At 54.5% G+C, this 18,123-nt stretch overlaps 9 protein-coding genes across 9 annotated transcripts; 5 read left to right on the forward strand and 4 right to left on the reverse strand.

Annotated features, from left to right (window-relative positions):
- Positions 1 to 875: 875 nt before the first annotated feature.
- Positions 876 to 1,760, forward strand: LRP88_07696 (PCI domain-containing protein; the record flags this gene model as incomplete). The annotated part of the gene is made up of 2 exons (XM_083244215.1): positions 876 to 908; positions 963 to 1,760. 2 exons carry the CDS (start codon positions 876 to 878, stop codon positions 1,758 to 1,760), a joined length of 831 nt encoding a protein of 276 aa, XP_083098709.1.
- Positions 1,761 to 2,275: 515 nt separating this feature from the next.
- LRP88_07697 (RGS domain-containing protein) lies at positions 2,276 to 3,462 on the reverse strand (the record flags this gene model as incomplete). Its single annotated transcript, XM_083244216.1, has 3 exons — positions 2,276 to 2,512; positions 2,561 to 3,230; positions 3,281 to 3,462. The coding sequence occupies 3 exons, from the start codon at positions 3,460 to 3,462 to the stop codon at positions 2,276 to 2,278; spliced, it is 1,089 nt and encodes a 362-aa protein (XP_083098710.1).
- Positions 3,463 to 4,189: 727 nt separating this feature from the next.
- On the forward strand, positions 4,190 to 4,728 carry LRP88_07698 (60S ribosomal protein eL31; the record flags this gene model as incomplete). The annotated part of the gene is made up of 3 exons (XM_083244217.1): positions 4,190 to 4,279; positions 4,351 to 4,425; positions 4,525 to 4,728. 3 exons carry the CDS (start codon positions 4,190 to 4,192, stop codon positions 4,726 to 4,728), a joined length of 369 nt encoding a protein of 122 aa, XP_083098711.1.
- Positions 4,729 to 5,155: 427 nt separating this feature from the next.
- On the reverse strand, positions 5,156 to 5,802 carry LRP88_07699 (protein UBC11; the record flags this gene model as incomplete). The annotated part of the gene is made up of 3 exons (XM_083244218.1): positions 5,156 to 5,258; positions 5,313 to 5,645; positions 5,699 to 5,802. The coding sequence occupies 3 exons, from the start codon at positions 5,800 to 5,802 to the stop codon at positions 5,156 to 5,158; spliced, it is 540 nt and encodes a 179-aa protein (XP_083098712.1).
- A 934-nt stretch (positions 5,803 to 6,736) lies between these two features.
- On the forward strand, positions 6,737 to 8,391 carry LRP88_07700 (serine/threonine protein kinase CHK1; the record flags this gene model as incomplete). Its single annotated transcript, XM_083244219.1, has 2 exons — positions 6,737 to 6,822; positions 6,876 to 8,391. The coding sequence occupies 2 exons, from the start codon at positions 6,737 to 6,739 to the stop codon at positions 8,389 to 8,391; spliced, it is 1,602 nt and encodes a 533-aa protein (XP_083098713.1).
- Positions 8,392 to 9,057: 666 nt separating this feature from the next.
- LRP88_07701 (putative anaphase promoting complex subunit Apc11) lies at positions 9,058 to 9,535 on the reverse strand (the record flags this gene model as incomplete). The annotated part of the gene is made up of 4 exons (XM_083244220.1): positions 9,058 to 9,107; positions 9,162 to 9,225; positions 9,288 to 9,319; positions 9,394 to 9,535. 4 exons carry the CDS (start codon positions 9,533 to 9,535, stop codon positions 9,058 to 9,060), a joined length of 288 nt encoding a protein of 95 aa, XP_083098714.1.
- A 680-nt stretch (positions 9,536 to 10,215) lies between these two features.
- LRP88_07702 (thiosulfate sulfurtransferase) lies at positions 10,216 to 11,283 on the forward strand (the record flags this gene model as incomplete). Its single annotated transcript, XM_083244221.1, has 2 exons — positions 10,216 to 11,171; positions 11,223 to 11,283. 2 exons carry the CDS (start codon positions 10,216 to 10,218, stop codon positions 11,281 to 11,283), a joined length of 1,017 nt encoding a protein of 338 aa, XP_083098715.1.
- A 601-nt stretch (positions 11,284 to 11,884) lies between these two features.
- LRP88_07703 (40S ribosomal protein uS5) lies at positions 11,885 to 12,810 on the forward strand (the record flags this gene model as incomplete). Its single annotated transcript, XM_083244222.1, has 3 exons — positions 11,885 to 12,142; positions 12,233 to 12,490; positions 12,553 to 12,810. 3 exons carry the CDS (start codon positions 11,885 to 11,887, stop codon positions 12,808 to 12,810), a joined length of 774 nt encoding a protein of 257 aa, XP_083098716.1.
- Positions 12,811 to 13,117: 307 nt separating this feature from the next.
- LRP88_07704 (uncharacterized protein) lies at positions 13,118 to 17,653 on the reverse strand (the record flags this gene model as incomplete). Its single annotated transcript, XM_083244223.1, has 6 exons — positions 13,118 to 13,740; positions 13,791 to 15,019; positions 15,126 to 17,043; positions 17,093 to 17,206; positions 17,258 to 17,494; positions 17,548 to 17,653. 6 exons carry the CDS (start codon positions 17,651 to 17,653, stop codon positions 13,118 to 13,120), a joined length of 4,227 nt encoding a protein of 1,408 aa, XP_083098717.1.
- Positions 17,654 to 18,123: the final 470 nt, after the last annotated feature.

An 18,123-nucleotide genomic window follows, 5' to 3' on the forward strand; every position in this document is an offset into this window, starting at 1 on the left:
TTTTAAGACGTCATGCCGTCCAAGAGTGAGATGCAAGCCGGGTCTCACTTGTTCCGATAGCTCGTGTAAGCGTGGCTACATCCAGCTGGGGCTGTAGGTCAGCTGCGCAGCCGTGGCCGAGGGCGATTTGGCAAGATGGCAAAGGTTCCGGCAGTAGCGTGTGCTTATTTGGGGATGCCTGTGCAACACGGCTTGGAACATGCATCCGTGGTTTGTCAGCGGAGTTGAAAACTGTATGTGAATTGCCGGCTCCAGCCATCATACTCTAACATGGCTGAACAGCTGTGCTCGGTTCGAGACCTAGGATACGGTCATTACTCCGATGCGCACATGTCCGCTAGTAATGTTGTGGCTGTTGTCAATTGACTGAACACTCCCTTCTCGACCAATACTCCTGAGCATCTAAATAATGCACGAAGCATGTATTCTGTATACCCGAGAGGTGTAGAGCAATTAAGAAACTGTCCATGTCGTTTCAATAAGATTTCCCAACGTCAACGGCCCGTCGGCACGATGTCGTAGGGTAAGTCAACTTCAACTTTTTGAGTCTGGGCTCGCATTCCTCAAAGTGACCCCACGACTCTTCCCCACAGGATGAGCCCCGCGCCGCCACAGGCCCCCAGCCTCACCTCCGGGCGAGCTCCAACATGCAACTGCATCTGCCTATTACTCCAGCAACTTCAAGTAACCAACAAAACACGAGGAACCAGGCATCACCGGCGAATTACCCAGCTGGGAAGAACCTGGGTAGAACGAAGCACAAGAGTTATACGACCCTCCTCAATCCAACGGCCGCTGAACATTCTGACTCTGTTCATTGTCTTGTCACCGTGGACCTCCACCCCGCGAGGCTGTAGCCTCAACCGCAGCCCATCATGGAGCAGACAAAAGCTCTCAACGCCCTCGAGGTACGCCCTTGAACCCATAGTCGACCAACATGACAGAATACTAACCCTAGATAGCCCTTTCTCGCTCTCTCCAAGTCGGCCACCTCTCCCCGCGCCGCCGCCGACCTCGTCACCCGAGCCACCTCCGCCCAAAACACCTTTCTCTTTACCGAGCTCCTCCAAACGCCCGCCATCCAGGGCCTCACTGGTTCAGAGTTCGCATCACACCTCACACTACTCCAGACATTCGCCTATGGCACATACGCCTCCTACAAAACCACCGAGGGTCTGCCCGCCCTTTCAGAGGCCCAGGCAACAAAGCTCCGTCAGCTATCGCTCCTCACACTAGCCCGAGACAGAAAGAACCTATCCTACACCGCGCTACAGGATGCTCTCGGCTTGCCCGGAGACCGTGAAGTTGAGAACCTCGTCATCTCGGCTGTTTACGCTGGTCTTCTCCATGCCACGCTCGACCCAGCCCGTGCTGCCGTCCAGGTCACCAGTGTCGCGCCCCTACGTGACCTCGCCCCTGGAGCGATACCGGACCTGGCTACGGCGCTCAAGGCATGGTCAGACCGCTGCACTTCGACTCTTGGGGACTTGGAAACTCAGATCAAGGATATCCAGACAGCGGCCACGGCGCGACAGCGGGAGCAGCGTGCTGCTGACGATAAGCTCAAGCAGCAAGTGAGTGATGCCCAGGAGGGTAGCGCTCGCGCGTTCGGCATGACGGGCTTGACGAGAGAAATGATCAATAGAAGAGGTCTTAACAAGCGGCCCGTCATGGAAGTCGGTAGCCTGCCAGAGAGTGAGCTCATGGACGTGGACGAGTCTGAGGAGGAGAGGAAGCGAGCCAGCAAGCGCAAGATGTGATGATACTCAGTGTCCCTGATGACGGCTAGACACGGCGGCGAGAACTGCATAAAACAAATGTATCACGAAGAACCACGATGTAATAGACGACATAACGCCCTTGATTAGCTACCACTAGTACCGAGTGCCGCCAGTGCCTGTACCATAACTGCGACGCTACCGCCCTACATAATGATGGCCAAGAAGAGAAGAAACATGACATAGCCAGAAACTCCGAGATGTGACATCTCAAAGCAGAGGCTGCAGAATAGCTAAGTTACAGGCAAGCCCTAGATGATACAACACAGATAGATCTCCAGACGCCAACATTCCAAAGAGAAAAGAAAAAGGGCCACAACCTCCATTGTGAAGGGCGGCTGATATCGCTGCCGAATCAAAGCTCTCAAAGTCATTACGGTCGTGAAACTTTTTTCTGTCCCTGTATAAATCTCGCCTAGTGGCTTGCTCTAGAAAGAAATCCGAAGGCCAGTAACGGCCGGCATTAATGGCCGTGGTTGTTCAACAAGAACGTGTGCCTACAGGCGCTTGCCTGGCACGAGGATAAAGAGAACGCAGAGGCCGGCATCGATGAGAATGGTGACCGCCAGGACCATGAGAGCTCGCTTGGCGAGTAGTTTGCGGATGTACGGTTCGCGGATGCGAGAGAAGTTGAAAGGGGTGTACTCGCTGAAGCCGACCAGAGCCATAATCGGGTCGAGTGAGTATTGGTAAGACGCAAGGAAATAGACACCGATGGTGAAGGGGATGATGAGCTGGTAATGGTCAGTGGGGGCCTAAACGACGTGTACAAGTGAGCTTACCCAGCATTTCGTCAGACGAGACTTGTCGAGGAAAATGAGAATGAAGCCAGTCCAGAAGGCGCCAAACATGGCAATGAGACCCAAGATCAGCCTCATGATGAGGGTTGGCGGGATCAGGTTGCCAAGAGCCTTCATTCTCAGGAATCCGGGAAAGGCATCTCGCTCCATCGCTTGAAAGACGTAGTCCTTGGCCACATCGAATACTTCGGGATCGTCACGGCCATACTCCTCGATTGCTGTGGTAACCTCCTGGGTGATGGAGCCAGGAAGGGTGATTTCTCGCTCAGCGCCGGGAAGCAAGAAGGTGTAGAGAATCTTCTCCGCCGAGGCGCGAATGTCCTGTCGCGCAACCGTGTGGGCGGGAGAGTTGGAGTCGGTGGTGACATCGTGCGAGTTGCTGAACTGAGGGCTGGGTCGCACAGGCGCGGTGGTGCTCTGCGGGGACTCGTGTTGCTCCTCTCGCAGGAAAGCAGACATCTGGGCATCCTGGTTCTTCTCCTTCTCCGTGGCGTACATCGAGGGACCAGCCGCTCGGGGTTCCAGGTCGCCAATGTTCTCCAGAATAGCAGATGATCTCTTGGATTGCATCTCGGGCGTGCCAATGAGGACCGAACGTCTGAGCTCTCGCACATAGTGACGGCAGAGAGACATGTGTTGGGCGACATCGAGCCTGTGTTTGTCAGTGATTTACCCAAGCCACCGAACTTCTCGTTTACCTACCAGAAGTCGAGATAGTCCACCGATCTCTGCTGGTCTCGCATGTAAATGTAGAACGAGAACAGGTCGACAGGCGGCAAGGTGCGACGGCTCAACACCTCGAACAGCGTTGGAAGTCGATTTCGCGCCATGTCAGGCTGCGGTGACGGCGAGGCCATGGTGGTGACAGGTTCGTGCTCAGCCATATTGGGCAAGGTTGTTGGAAGATAGGTTAAAGAGTGTAGATGATTAAGAAAGAGGCGTTTCGTTTCGGCGGCGCGGGTGATGTCAACTGCCGAGAGCTTATGGAAAGGTCCGGTACGCGAGGCGAGGTCCCCTTTTTGATGACGACGAGAAAGAGGCTTCCTTGTCGCAGCAACCGCAGCACGCTCTCTCCCGGTCAAGACGATCCCTGCGAACACAGAAGGAGGGCTTAGGAGGGGCGCCGATGGGCAGAGAAGCGTTGCGGTGCGGTGCCTCGAGGGTCAGTCGCCGTTGGAATGTGGAATCGCTCGCAATGCAGGCGACGATATGATGCGTTGCTTCGATAAACAGCCGCAGGTCGACGTGAATCGGGCCACACTTGGCCCCTAAGCCAACTCCCGTTAACTCGGAGGCTAGGAGTGGGTCGTTCCTGCAATGTCACGTGAAATTCTAGTGGGGAGTGAGGGCTCGAGGCCATTGGCTCGCTTTCCCCACCACTGAATTTCGTGCCTGCCCTACGCACAAAGATTTTGTGGGATTTTGACTATTCCGACAATCAACACCTCTCAACGCCAGACCTTGAAAGAGACGAGCCGCAGGTACGATACCCCCGACAACTTCTCCTCCCTCGCAAGACCACATCTTTGAGAGATTACGAGCGCCTCGAAGCCTGCGCCTATACTCTCGTCGTTTCTTCCAGACCGACCGACTAACAAACCACACACAGCCATGTCGTCCAAGAAGCCCTCTGGCAAGACTCAGCGCTCCGCTATTGCGGATGTCGTCGCCCGCGAGTACACCATCCACATGCACAAGCGAGTACGTTTTCTCGACGAGGAGAGCTCGACAATCGGAGCTCCAGATCAGGATCATATGCTAATGGGTTGAAGCTCCATGGTGTCACCTTCAAGAAGAGGGCTCCCCGTGCCATCAAGGAGATCAAGTCCTTCGCCACCAAGGCCATGGTACGACCGCCCACCCGAGACACCTGCTGCCGAGCGAGATGCAATTGGAACCGGCAGAGTTGTCACTTTTCAACGACACCAGTGCTAACAGGAACCCAGGGTACCTCTGATGTCCGCATCGACCCCCAGCTCAACAAGAAGGTCTGGGAGAACGGTATCAAGGGTGTTGACTACCGACTCCGAATCCGAATTTCCCGACGACGAAATGACGAGGAGGGTGCCAAGGAGAAGCTGTACAGCTACGTTCAGGCTGTGAACGTCAAGGACGCCAAGGGCCTCCCCACGGTCCTTGTTGAGGAATAAATGCAAAAAGTTTCTCTTCTGGGACAAGGTCTACGGTGGCATGGCATTTGGAGTTGCAATCGGCTTACTGGCTTTTGACGCTGAAAATACACAGAGGGAAAATGTGATCAAAGCTTTGAAGTCCAACCTTGACGACAATCATCGGTGCCTCGGCGTGAAGTGGTCAGTTTCAAGGCTATTTATGGGGGCGAATCAATCATGTCTTTCGGACCTAGTGGTCGTGGATGTCTCGAGATGTCGATGAGGGTATTCTATCGACAATGGTCTGCCTGTTTCTGACCCAAACGATATCCCTCCCATGTTTGCCCAGTTCAGGAAATGCCATGCAATCCCGTATCCCTAACAAGTCATCAAACAAAATCCTTACACCTGGTACTCCTGTCCCCTATTCAAGCAAGCCTAAGCACCAAACCCCAGTAGAAGTCAATTACTCGTCCTCGACGTCCTGGTGACGTCCCAACACCTTCTTCTTGAACTCCTCGGGGTCCTTGTCCCACAGCTCGGCTGCCTCGCCGTTGAGGGGGGATGCGCTGAAAGATGTTAGGACTTGTCATGATGTAGAAACCCGGAAGGGGAATACGTACTTGTTGGGCTCGCCGAGCAAGCTCTGCAGACTCAGGAGGACAGTCTGGATGTTGTAGGCGGCAGTCCACTTGTCCTTGAGGATGTCGAGACAGATGCGACCAGAGAAGTCAACGTTGGGGTGGTAGATGGGTGTCTTGAAGAGGACGGTGGGAGCAGCGTAGGGGTAGTTGGAGGGGAAAGCGAAGCTGAGTTTGAAGGTGAGACCGGCATAGGGAGTGTCGTCCGGACCCTCGATGGTGGCGGTCCAAGAGAGAAGGTTGCCGTCGGCGGAGGGAAAGGCCGAGACGCCGGGAGCGGGCGACGTCATGAGCTGCATCAACTCGGTCTGGAGTCTGCATGATGTTAGCGGTTGGCGAGCTGCGGATGAGAGGGGACTTTGACTGACCTCTTGGTAGTGCTCTGGGAGTCGGGACCTGAACGACCATTGTTGAGCTTGGCAGCAGGGACGCTGCCAGGAGCCGAGTTCTGGTTGTCCTCCGTGTAATCCATTGTATGATGCTGTTGGTGATGCTCAAAGACACAGGCTAGAAACAGATACGAGCAAAAATGTCGGATCCGAAGTCGTGAAGGGGGGTGGAAGAAAACTCGGGATGGGGAAGGGAATTGTTATTCACAAGAAGCAATTCCGCAACCGGCAGGAGGTGAGGTCGGTATGGATGCAGAGGCGGGTGAAGGAAGACAGAAAGGTAGAGTTGGTGGCGTATGCGGGAGAAGTGGGAAGTGTAAGGAAGAGGAAGGAGGTCTTGAAGTGAGGCTAGGACAAGCTTTTGACGCGAGACGCCTTCTTTCTTGTTTTGGGAACGGGATCGGGATGTGACAGGAATAATGAAGAGTGAGGGAGGTTATGATTTCAAAGACATTGGATGGATGGAAACAACTGAATTGTTTACCGCAGCAACGGCGCGACCGGGGCAGGGAGGGGCGACAAAGTCGAACGCCTGCGGCCAATGGAACCGGATGGGGGGCTTGGGCCCTGAAACCGTAGGCCTGGGAAGCGCTGGAGCAGGAAGCGCAGGGCGCTAGATGCCACTGAATGTTTAGGGGTCTCACAGCAACAAGCAAACACTTTACGCGGTGCGACGCGACAAACTCGACCAAAAACGCGACCGCCTTTCACTTGGGGGACTCCTGCATCATAACCACGACTGAACCAATCATCCCGTCAAACCCTCTTTCTTCACGACGCGATTGGGTTTGCAGCGTGGGCAGCTGGAGAGTTGCAAGTTTGAAATCATGGCAAGTCCCCATCTTTTTTTATCTTGAATCGTACCTGCGAGGTAGCTCATGGTTCCTGATGATTGTGCCGCTTGCACGTGGTTCTTCATCCGTGAATGGATGAAGCATCGCCAGGCTATCCTTCCCTCGTTTTGGTTCTTATACGGCCTTGTATCACTTCTTTGACGTTACTCTCCTGCTAACACAGATGGATCAGTCTCAATTAGATCCTCTACCAAGGGATCTTCCCTTTCGAATCGTTTCCAAGACAGTTGGTCGAGGAGCCTACGCCTCGTTAGTTTCACTCGCCAATATCTCACATGCTACCCCATACTAACACGGGACAGGATCAAAAAGGCCATTCCACTCGATGCTCCAACACCAATCTTTGCAGTAAAGCTCATCCACAAGGGCTACGCCGTTAAGCATGGCCGTATCTCGACAAAGCAGCTTGCCATGGAGGTCTCCCTCCACTCACACATTGGCCAGCACCCCAACATCATTGAGTGGTTCGCCTCGGGGGAGGACGCTATCTGGCGCTGGATCGCTATGGAGTACGCAGAAGGTGGCGATCTCTTTGACAAGATCGAGGCCGATGTGGGTGTTCGTGAGGACATTGCCCAGATCTACTTTGTGCAGCTCGTCAGCGGTGTGAGCTTCATGCACTCCAAGGGCGTGGCGCACCGTGATCTCAAACCAGAGAACATTCTTCTCTCTCAGGATGGCTCACTTAAGCTTGCTGATTTTGGAATGGCTACAATGTTTGAGTACAAGGGTCAGCGGAAGATGAGCTCTACGCTCTGCGGTAGCCCCCCTTACATCGCCCCTGAGATTCTCGCCTGCGGCCGCGCCGACAGGAGATCACCAAACGCTGCCAAGTACTCACCAGATCTTGCTGACGTATGGTCTTGCGGTGTCATCCTATTCGTCCTTCTGGTCGGTAATACCCCATGGGATGAGCCCTCACAGGGCAGTTGGGAGTTCCAAGAATACGTTCGCACAGCGGGCCGCAGCACCGACGCACTCTGGGAGAGGATACCCTCGGAGGCCCTCTCTCTGCTACGAGGAATGATGAGCATCGACCCGACGAAACGCTTCAGCTTCACTCAAGTCCGCCAGCACCCCTGGTACACACGACACAATGCTCTTCTCACCGCCGACGGCCGGGTCTCGGATCCCATCTACCTGGCAACACAGATGCTGGAGAACCTGCGCATCGACTTTAGCCAGCAACCCACATCGCAACCGTCATCTAGCGATAACATGGACCTTGACACAGGCCTCAACGCCGGCCGGTTCTCCTCGACCCAGCCTGAAGCCCCCATTGTCGACCGCGACTGGGACTGGGAACGCCCGGCGCTCCGCTCCATGGCTGCCCCAGCTTCGTCTCTACCTTCGCGCGCTCATGACGCTCGTCGCGTGATGATGGACTCTCTCGCCGACGAACCTTCCATGTCCCAATTCTCCCACACTCCTGGCCCTTCCATGAGTCTTACACAACAAGCTCGCCGTTTCCGCGATATTTGTCCGCCAGAGTCACTCACTCGATTCTTCTCCGCTGTGCCGCCTGCCCACATCATTCAAATGCTTAGCGATGCTCTTCACCAGCTCAACGTCCCCCTCGCTCCTGTCTCACCAAATCTCTACGGCAGCCCCGTAGCCACGCTCAAGGTCAAGGCACTAGACGGCCGCCAGCAAAGCCTCCACGGCGAGATCCAGGTCGACCGGCAGCCTCTACCCGACGGAACCGAGGTTCTCGACGTGCGCTTCGTCAAGGTCAAGGGTGATCCTCTTGAGTGGCGACGTTTCTTCAAGAAGGTGGTTGTCCTGTGCAAGGATGGCGTGTATGTCCCAGAGGCTTAGAGGGGAAAGGGACTGCTTTATCGTTTCAAGACGAATGTTTCAAAGGTTCCAACTGTTCCAAACTTGGATCAAAGACTGTAATAATAGATATATACATATACACGAGTAATGGCAAGGGCTCGAAATGGTGGATAGAAGGTTTTATTGATCCATGTTCGGGCAAAGTTGAACCTCTCAAGTGAATCCTCAAATTCCCAAATTATGACGTCCAGTCATCGCCATAGTAGCTCATCGAATTGTGCCTGTAGAATCGGCATTTGTGATTCAAGGAGGCTATAGTGTTGGCTGCGTTGCCCCCTTTGTAAACTCTTCTCGCGAGGCCGCTTTCTGACTTAATTGCTGGCACAAAGTGTACTGGGTACTTCACCTGAATGTATGCCATTCTCTCCGTGTCCGTCACATGCGCATAATATCCACTCTGGCTTCCTGAGGTTGGAGATGTTGAAAGATACGACTTGGTGACTTGGGTCAAGAGCCAGGGGGAGTATCTTCTACTCCCAGGTTGAGGATCACTTGGGGCTACTCGAAGACTATAGCTTAAAATGTCATGAATGACAGGTAAATGCTGGCTGGAGAACAATAAAAAGGACTTGCTACAACCTGTTCAGGGTATGCCCGGCACCCATTTTCAAATGCCAATAACGCCAAACACCAACTCGAGCACCTTTATCCAGCTTGCGGTGGCCTCGGAACTAGAGGGTTTTCCCACTCAAACCCTGTGGACCATGTCAATTAAGAGCCGTGGGTAAAGTTGAGAATAGGCAACGTACGTTGACGACACATAGGGCACTGACCCCTCGAAGAGTCCTGCTTGATCCATTCGAGTATGCAATGCTAAAAACACGCACCAACAGTGAGCAATAAAGACAACAAAGACAAGGGACGAGAAGTCGGACCATGTGAAAGTTGTGGCCGCATTTTCCCGATACTTTGAGACGAGATTGTTAGAATAGGAGCATAGAATATGGCCTGATGTGCCTGTGCCAGTCAGACACCACTTACACAGGCTGCAAGAATCACCGGGATATTTGCAAGTCGGACACGTCCCGTCGAAGTGGACCTGACAGATGCCACAGACGTCGTCCTCAGGAATGTCCCATCGCCAGGTAGCGACCGTGTTCCACTCCTTGATGGTGACTTTCATGGCGATTCGCCGCTAGGGAGAGTCACGGGATTGATAAGAGAGGGACTCGAGAGAGTCGAAAGTGTCAAGATGACGATGGAACCTTGACGCGGAGGAGGAGGGTCAAGGTTTGGGTGTGGGAGCTGGCGGGGAGACATAGGTCGATATGAGCTGGGGTCGGGAAGTGGTGGGCGGGCGTCTACGTGAGGGCGCTTCAGTGACCTCATGCGCTGAGAGTCGCCCACTGAAAGGGCTCGCACCGCTAAAGCCCTCCACTGAGCAGCTACCCTGGGCTCTCCTACCGGCCAGTAGCCGCAAACCCGGGTCAAAGCTTCCAGGGCAGGTCCCGAATCCCGCAGCTTCCTTCCTGATTTTGACGCCAACCTCGCCCGTGTCCGTGTCGCCATTATCAAATCGGATCCCACAAGGAGCCGCTAACTAATTCGTCACCGTCACCAACTTCACCTCAATCCTCTACACACAAACCGGGCGCTCTCTCGCCGAGTGATGCGGACGAACAAGGACAGTTCGGCCTCTTGCTAGCTGTCTCTATCCAACGTCTGACCCGCTGCATTTCCCGCCTGCCTTAGCTGCAGTTGTCGCCAACTTTTGGCCTCGGGCTTATCAACCACTCCGAAACGGCTCGTACGAGTCACCACTCCTCCCTCTCCCATCCCGCAACCCGCTACAACTTCTACAACATGGCCGCTGTCGCCTTCTCTCGCTCAACAAGAGCTAGCCTGCCCCAATGGGGAACCAGAGTCTTCCGACCCGTCTTGCTCACCCGGCGGAATTTCTCAAACTACCTCGTCTCCCCGAAGGAACTCGACGAAGCCCTCAAGAAGAACCCTCCCTCGCCGATCAGCCCTGAGCCCCGAGTAATTCCTCTCTGCGCCTCATGGTTTCTCCCCAACGATGGTCGATCCGGTATCCAAACGTTCCGCGAACAGCGCATTCCCAAGGCACGATTTTTCGATCTCGACAAGGTCATCGACAAGCGCAGTCCCTACCCTCATATGCTCCCCGACGCCAAGGGCTTTGCCGCCGCCATGAGCGAACTGGGAATTCGAAAAGAGGATACAGTGGTGGTGTATGACAGCAAGGAGCTTGGTATCTTCAGTGCCCCCCGTGTGGGCTGGACATTGCAGGTCTTTGGCCACCCCAAGGTGCATATCCTGAACAACTTCAAGCTGTGGGTGGAAGAGGGCCTTCCCACCGAGTCAGGAGAGCTGTACAGCGTGGAGTGCTGTCCTTATCCTATTCCCAACGTCGAGTCTACACGGGTTGTAAACTTCGAGGAGGTCAAGGAGATTGCCAACGACTACAACAAGGAGGGTGCCGAGGGCGTCCAGATCCTCGATGCTCGACCCAATGGCCGGTTTACTGGCGAAGCCCCTGAGCCTCGTGAAGGCCTCTCATCTGGGCACATGCCTGGGTCTATCAACATTCCCTTCAACGCCGTTCTGGACCCTGAGACTAAGGCCTTCCTCCCCCGCGACCAGCTGAAGAAGGTATTTGAGGAGAAGGGAGTGGACTCTAACCACCCTATTATTTCAAGTTGTGGTACTGGAGTGACTGCCTGCGTTCTTGAGACTGCCCTCGAAGAGGCTGGTGTTGGTTCTCACGAGTCTCGGAGGGTCTACGACGGCAGCTGGACGTAAGTGAAATTCCCACACTTTTCATGACAACTGCTAACAGAACATGATAGCGAATGGGCTCAGCGAGTGAAACCTGCGGAAAACCTGATTCTCAAGACAACAAAGGAATAGACGTGGTGTGATCTGGCTCTAGGAGAGGGCAGATATACGAGGCTGTTGAGTTGCGATACCCTCCTTAATGATGGCCTGGAGCTGCCAGGCGTGTACGAACATGCATCCCCCTCTGTGACATGAGTTCTATTCTCGCATGGCTTGAGGTTTCTTGAACGCCTGCATTGGGCGCAATGTAGTTTTGGTTCTCTTGTATCATCTCCACACTTTTTCAGAGACTCCAAGGTGTATAGTTGCGAATCAATTGACTGATGGTGTTGCAATTTCATGCGCATTCATGCGATGCCGGCGTTGGAGTTTCGGAAGTTTGCCGATCAATTTGTGAGGGGTCAGTTTGTCTCACCGAGAATCGGAGCTCCTCACCGCGGTGAGCCACCAAGGTGAAGCTAACCACACCCCACCATTTTTGTGCCTTAACCCCAAGGCAGGAATCCACAAACGCATTAGGGCTCGCTAACTCGAGCACATTCCCCAAAATTCAGTGTGCAGACCCCGCCAGCCGAAAAAGTTCCCAGCAACGCCCAACGCCGAAACACCAAAACCACATCTTTGCGCAGACCTTTGACGTCGACTCCCCCCCAGCGCAACATATACATACAAGATGGCTGACCGAGGAGCTTCTCGCGGCGGTGGTTTCGGATCCCGAGGCGGTGACCGCGGCCGTGGACGTGGTCGTGGTCGTGGCCGTGGCCGTGGCAAGAACGAGGAGAAGGAGTGGCAGCCCGTCACCAAGCTCGGTCGATTGGTCAAGGCCGGCAAGATCAACAGCATGGAGGAGATTTACCTGCACTCCCTGCCCATCAAGGAGTACCAGATTGTCGACAACTTCCTGCCCAAGCTCAAGGATGAGGTTATGAAGGTGCGGAACGACTACACGAGGAGCCTCAGACGATTGTGATGGGATGCCATTGGGAAAGAATAAAAATGCTGACATGTCGCGAAACTACAGATCAAGCCCGTCCAGAAGCAGACCCGTGCCGGTCAGCGAACCCGATTCAAGGCCATTGTCATCATTGGTGACTCCGAGGGCCACGTCGGTCTCGGCATCAAGACCTCCAAGGAAGTCGCTACCGCCATCCGAGCCGCCATCATCATCGCCAAGCTCAGCGTCATCCCCGTCCGAAGAGGTTACTGGGGTACCAACCTTGGCCAGCCTCACTCCCTGCCCTGCAAGGAGTCTGGCAAGTGCGGTTCCGTCACCGTCCGTGTAAGTATCATCCGTGAACGAGGGAAACAAAGAGAGCATCAAAATACTGACTACGCCTTCAGCTCATCCCCGCTCCCCGCGGTACTGGCCTCGTCGCCTCCCCCGCCGTCAAGCGATTCCTCCAGCTCGCCGGTGTCGAGGACGCCTACACCTCGTCCGCTGGCTCCACCAAGACCCTCGAGAACACCCTCAAGGCTACCTTTGTGGCCGTCTCCAACACCTACGGCTTCCTCACCCCCAACCTGTGGAAGGAGACCAAGCTCATCCGGAGTCCCCTGGATGAGTATGCCGACACCCTGCGGGACGGCAAGCGATACTAAGAGGGCGGGCTGGAAACGGTGCGCGGAGTCACGATCCATTGTGTTTCATTGCATGGTTTTGGCCGGTCAGATTTGAGGCTATGAGAATAATGGCTTAGGGTCTGAATGAAAAAAATTTCACCTGTTACGTTGCGAAATGAAGCAAAGAGGCTGGCCTGCATTGTTTTGTGTGAAGTTGAGATTGAGTGCGAAGTCAAAGATACAAGAGCTATCCAATACCAATACAAGGGTAAGGCAACGACTAACAGTATAAAGCAGAAAAAGCCAGCGTCGACATCAACACATCCTTGCTCTAATGCGAGCCACGTTAAGCATACGGGTCATAAAACTCTTCGTGGAGAGCTCGGTAGAGGGCCTCGTCTTCCGGATCCCGGGGAGGTCTCTCGGACTCATCCTGCTCAGGCTCGACAATCTCCAGCTCCAGGCGCTGAGACTCCATTGGGCGAGAATTTCGTCGCCGCTGACCCTTGGGAGCGGCGCTCTTCGGGTCAGCCGTCGATGATCCAGCCTGGTCGTCCTCAGTTGGAGGTGGAGGAGTCATGCGAGTAATGGACGGAACGAGACTCGTGAAGTCTCCCGGCAAAGCATATGTGCTTTCCGGCTCTTGTCGACTGTCCTCTTGTTCATCATCCTTGGCTGTTTCATCCAAGTAAGGATTCATTGGTGAATCTGCCTGTTGGCGCCGTGGTTTGAATCTAAGACGATCCCCTGCTGGTGCAAGAATCGGCGGCGGCCTGCGACTGGGGATATCCTCCGGACTAACAGGAAGCAACACAGGGCTATCCTGCTCCGTCTCGCTGGGTAGTGGCTTGCTCTTGGGGATATACCGAGGGTTCACGTACGGCAGTGCCGTGGGATCATCTCCCTTGCTGCCCAGAAGGTCTGCGAGACGTTGACGCCAGGAGCGTGGTTGTTCTGATCCCACAAGACCTATGACATCGTGTTAGTGAGACTCTTCCAGTTGCTTGGGTGAAGCTTACCGCTCTTGATTCTGTCTTCGATCCTCTGCTTCTGGAGAGGCGTGTCGCCCAGCCAGTACTCTGGTGTACCTGGTTTGAAGCGTCGTCGGATGTGAGCTTGGTCCTGGTACGTGAACCCGAAGGGCTGGCCAAGCTGACGAAGGGAGAGGTCATGGGCACGCCCCTTACCCTTCGGCCCTCGGGTCACTTCCTCCTCTTCTTCTTCGCCGTATTCCATGGTAGTATCTTGCTGTTCCTCGGCCTCTTCTCCAAATCTGCTAGGGCCCTTGGTTCTCTTCTTCTTGGTTCTCTTCGGAGGCTTGCCCCCCAGAGAAGGCGGGATGACACAGACAGAATCATCAGGGCCTGAACTCTCAATCAAATCTCTCGTCTCCTCAGTCTGCAAATGCAGAGGCCAACGGTCAATGTTCCAGAACCGTGGCCCCTTACCGCACCGCTCAGGATGTCCAAACGACCACACAGGCTCACGACGAGGTGCCGAGGTGATCGCCTTGCCAGTGTCGTCGATACGGCGAGTGACACGAGTCGGGAACAGCATGCTTTTATTCTCGTAGGCCTCGCGGATGATACCCTTGCGGAGCATATCAGACGCCACCCAGACCGAGTCGTGAATGTCCCTGAAACCGCGCTCGCGGTCCCAGGACTCCTGGTAGGCCTCCGGCTCGGCCATCTTGATGGTGTCACAGAACTTTGGCGTGACGCGGTTCTCCCAAGAGTCGTCAACCATGTTCGGGTTCCACTTAGGATCGTTGGCTCGCAACGGGTAATCCCCCTCCCACCAGTCGTAAATGTCCCGGACGTATCTGCTGTTCACTTTCCTTTGCTCGGGAGTGAGACTCTTGAGGTCCTTGGCATGCTGCTTACGGAGATCACGAAGTGTTCTACCAAGACGATAGCCAAGGCCCTCAAACAAGACGAGTGTCTTTTCCATGTCGGTGCTGACGGCTTGACGGTCGAGGATGGTTTCGTCCCAGGATCGGATGTTGGCCAGCTTGGGAAGTCCTTTGGCATAGGGGCCGAGATCGACGGACTCGGGCTCAGTGACTTCGGTCGAGACGTCGGTTGAAATGGTCACGCCATCGTCATCTTTGGCTTTGGTTTTGACTGGACCTCTCTTGGGCTCAACAGGTGGTGGGGGCTCAACCTCGTTGTCAGACTCAAGCCAGCGGATTCGTTCTTCCGGGTGAAAGTCGACCTTGGGGCGACGGACCACCAGATCCTTGTTTGCGCTGCGCTTGTTAGTTCTAATTCTTAGAAAGGGGTTGAGGGGCGTACTAAATCTTGCCCTTCTTCTTGAGCGCAAGTGCATATCTGATAGCCTCCTTTCTGGAGAACCTGTAACGCTTCATGGGACCGTCACAGTCACGGTTAAGAACCTCCATGAAATCCTGCGACTTGGGTCCTGCCGTAGGATGAAAGAAGGAGTCGCGGCTGATATCGTTCAGCATCTCGTCAACCCTCTCCTCAAACAGGCGACCATGAGCGCCGAGGATAGGGGAAATCTCCTCGTCTTCGCCCTGACCTGCGTCGGCGCCTTGATTGATGCCGAGCATGGCTGCATTGACCGAAGGTTCAAGGATGAAGCGAAGGAGGTCTTCCTCAAGGGGTCTGATGTGAGGGACAGGAGTGGTTCCATCACTTCGGACGAGAGAACCTTGCTCAAGATAGCTGCCTTCCCCTGATCGGAGTCCCTCCCAGACACACCTGACAATCTTGGTCAATAATTCGCGGTTGAAATACTTCTCCTTGTCATCCAGTCTATCCCAGATGATTTGACATTTGTTAAGGAGCTCCTGAGTCTTTCTCATGTCCTTGTCGAAATAGTCCACGACATACGGACCCTTGAAGTTGTGGGGCAACTCCATGATGGCCTCCTTGCGATGCAGCCAGAGCCTCTGCCCGTAGGACTCCTTGACGGAGTGAGGGCGCATCCAGGCACCCCACCATTGCTCCGCTGTGGTGAACCACTTGTGCGCCAGGGTGTAGCTGAAGGGGTCGCGGGCCTCCTTCTCAGGGATATCAGCTACCTGCATGGTGGTGAAAAGAACACCGGCGTCAGGTTGCTTTGGCTTCTTGGGTGGTGGAGGGATAATGGCTCGCCACTGGTTGCATACCGCAGCATTCTCTGCATTGCTGAACTGGCTCAGGCACTGCTGGAGAGCAGCCCGTCGAGTTCCGCGGAACCATGCAAACTGACGGAGAGAGTTGGTGTCTGGCGTGCCCTCGACTTGCTCAGCGGGAGGTCGAGGCAGAGATCTGAGTTGAGAGCAAGTTTCTTGCATGTTCTTCAAGATGCTCTTCTCATAGGCGTTGTTCTCACACTCAACCATGTTGAATCTTCTGTTGTTGGGGTCTTCGTCGCTCAGTCTCTCTGGGCGAGGCTCGACGCCGTGGGACGACGACCAGAAATATTCGGCATCCTGTCCATACTCTTCCACGTACTTCTTGAGAACATCTGATGGCATTTCGTAGTGGACATCATGGGCAGCACGGATAGGGTTGAAGAGCAGCTTCCGCTCCCCCATGTCCTCCTCATCCTCAATGACAACACGGTGACCAGATACTCGCGGCAGCCTCCAGCTCTTGATTGTCCACTTGTCAGGAAAGTCAAGATTTAGCTTGGGCTTGCCGTAGTGGTAGTCCTCGAAGACGCGATGCGCATGGAGCATGTCGATGCACTCGTGGAGATCAGCGCCCCAGCGTTCACCCTTCCAGTTGTGAAGGAGGTACGAAAAGTACTCTGCCAGCTCGGCAAACTTGCGGTCCCAATCGACGGCCCGGTTGACGTCTTCATCGGCAAGGAAGTTCTTGGCTCGGCTGAGCAATACCTGGGGAGGCTCGATCTTCCAGCCCTTGTACGGGTAGAGATTGAAGTCAGGAAGGGGCGCGCTTCTATCGCCGGCAAAGTTTCTGAGCCAACCTGAGTTGTATTCTTCCTGGGACCGGATGTCTCTAGCTGGTCCATCGCTAGTGTCTGGGGGCTGCTGGTCAGGGGGAGTGTTTTTCTCCTTCTCTCCTGGTGAAGCCAGGGGCGTTCGTTTGGTGCTGATAACGAATCCAGGGATGAGCGGCTTGGTCGTGGTAGGCTTCAGCTCCGGGGCTTGGGTTGGACTCTCCTCGTAGTCTGGAATCTGAGCCGATGGGCCGGCCATGAGTCGGAGGGACCCTTGGTTCCACGGCCCCATTGTCCCAGGTTGGCGAGTGTGTGAAGTTAAGGTTATAGTTCTCGAAAGTTGAGCCGATGGACGATGTTCTATGTGTCGTTAGCTTCTATGTAGAGAGAGGAAGAATTAAAGACCTACGCCCTTCGGAATCGTCAACATCTGATTCGTCATCCTCCCTAGGCAAATACCTGGTGCCAAAGTCACTAGGACGGGCCTCCAGTGTAGATTCATCATCACGGGTAAGTCCTTGCTCTTTGTGATGTTAACCAAACTGTTTGTCTTGCATGGGGGGGCCAGTCATACCTTCACAAAGCTCTCGGAGCCCAAGCTGAGGGTGTTTCTCGTCAAACAGTTCAGCAACAGCAAGCAGAAAGCCTGGACACTGGTGAAGAAAGTTGTCTATCTTGTGATCGAGGAGTAAGCGCTGCAGGTCAATGGCAAACCTGGAAAAGCCACGATCCTCTTGGAATTTCCAGTATGCCTCCTGAGCCTCGCTAGGGAGAGCTTGGAAGTCGAAATGCAAGGTCAAGGCAATTCTCTCTGAATTTGCATCAGCGATTGATTGAAGGAATTATCTATTCTTCTCGACTCACCTAGGAGCTTCTTGCGACGCCGAACAAGAGCTGGGTCCGTAGTTGGCGTGGTAGTCTCTTCCTCACCCACCTGCGGAATGGGGTCCTCTTCCATAGGCTCGCCCATAATGAAGCTACCTTGGGAGTCTTTGGCGGTTGAGAGGAAAGCCGAGGATGAAGGTGAACGTGAAGCTGAGAGCAAGGAAGCAATTCTCCGATGAGAGGATGGGACAAAGGGAGCTGGCCAGTGAAGGAGGGGAAGGGTCAAATAATGAAATACCGTCGTTTGATAGCTTCCCCCAATACTGCTAACTTGTGAACGTTCAAAGAACCTCGCCCTGCATGGTGCACGGTACAGATATGTGCCTATAGAGACTCCAATCCAACATTGACGCCTCACGCCAAGCCCCTCACAATAGACACAACAAAGAGACTGGCGAGACCGGCTCTCGATTGACACATGGGGTTTCTTTCATGTTGTCCAAAAATACAACTAACAAACTGGCAGGGGTGGTTGAATGCGGCCAGTGAGGAAAGGGAGGGCTTGGCAATCACCGGTTCCTTTGTTCAACCAGGCGCCACAAACCTGAGAGTGTG

This window comes from Fusarium phalaenopsidis (assembly GCF_050370095.1).
Source record: "Fusarium phalaenopsidis strain FUZ10S chromosome Unknown contig_32302, whole genome shotgun sequence".
NCBI classification, from domain to species: Eukaryota; Fungi; Ascomycota; class Sordariomycetes; order Hypocreales; family Nectriaceae; genus Fusarium; species Fusarium phalaenopsidis.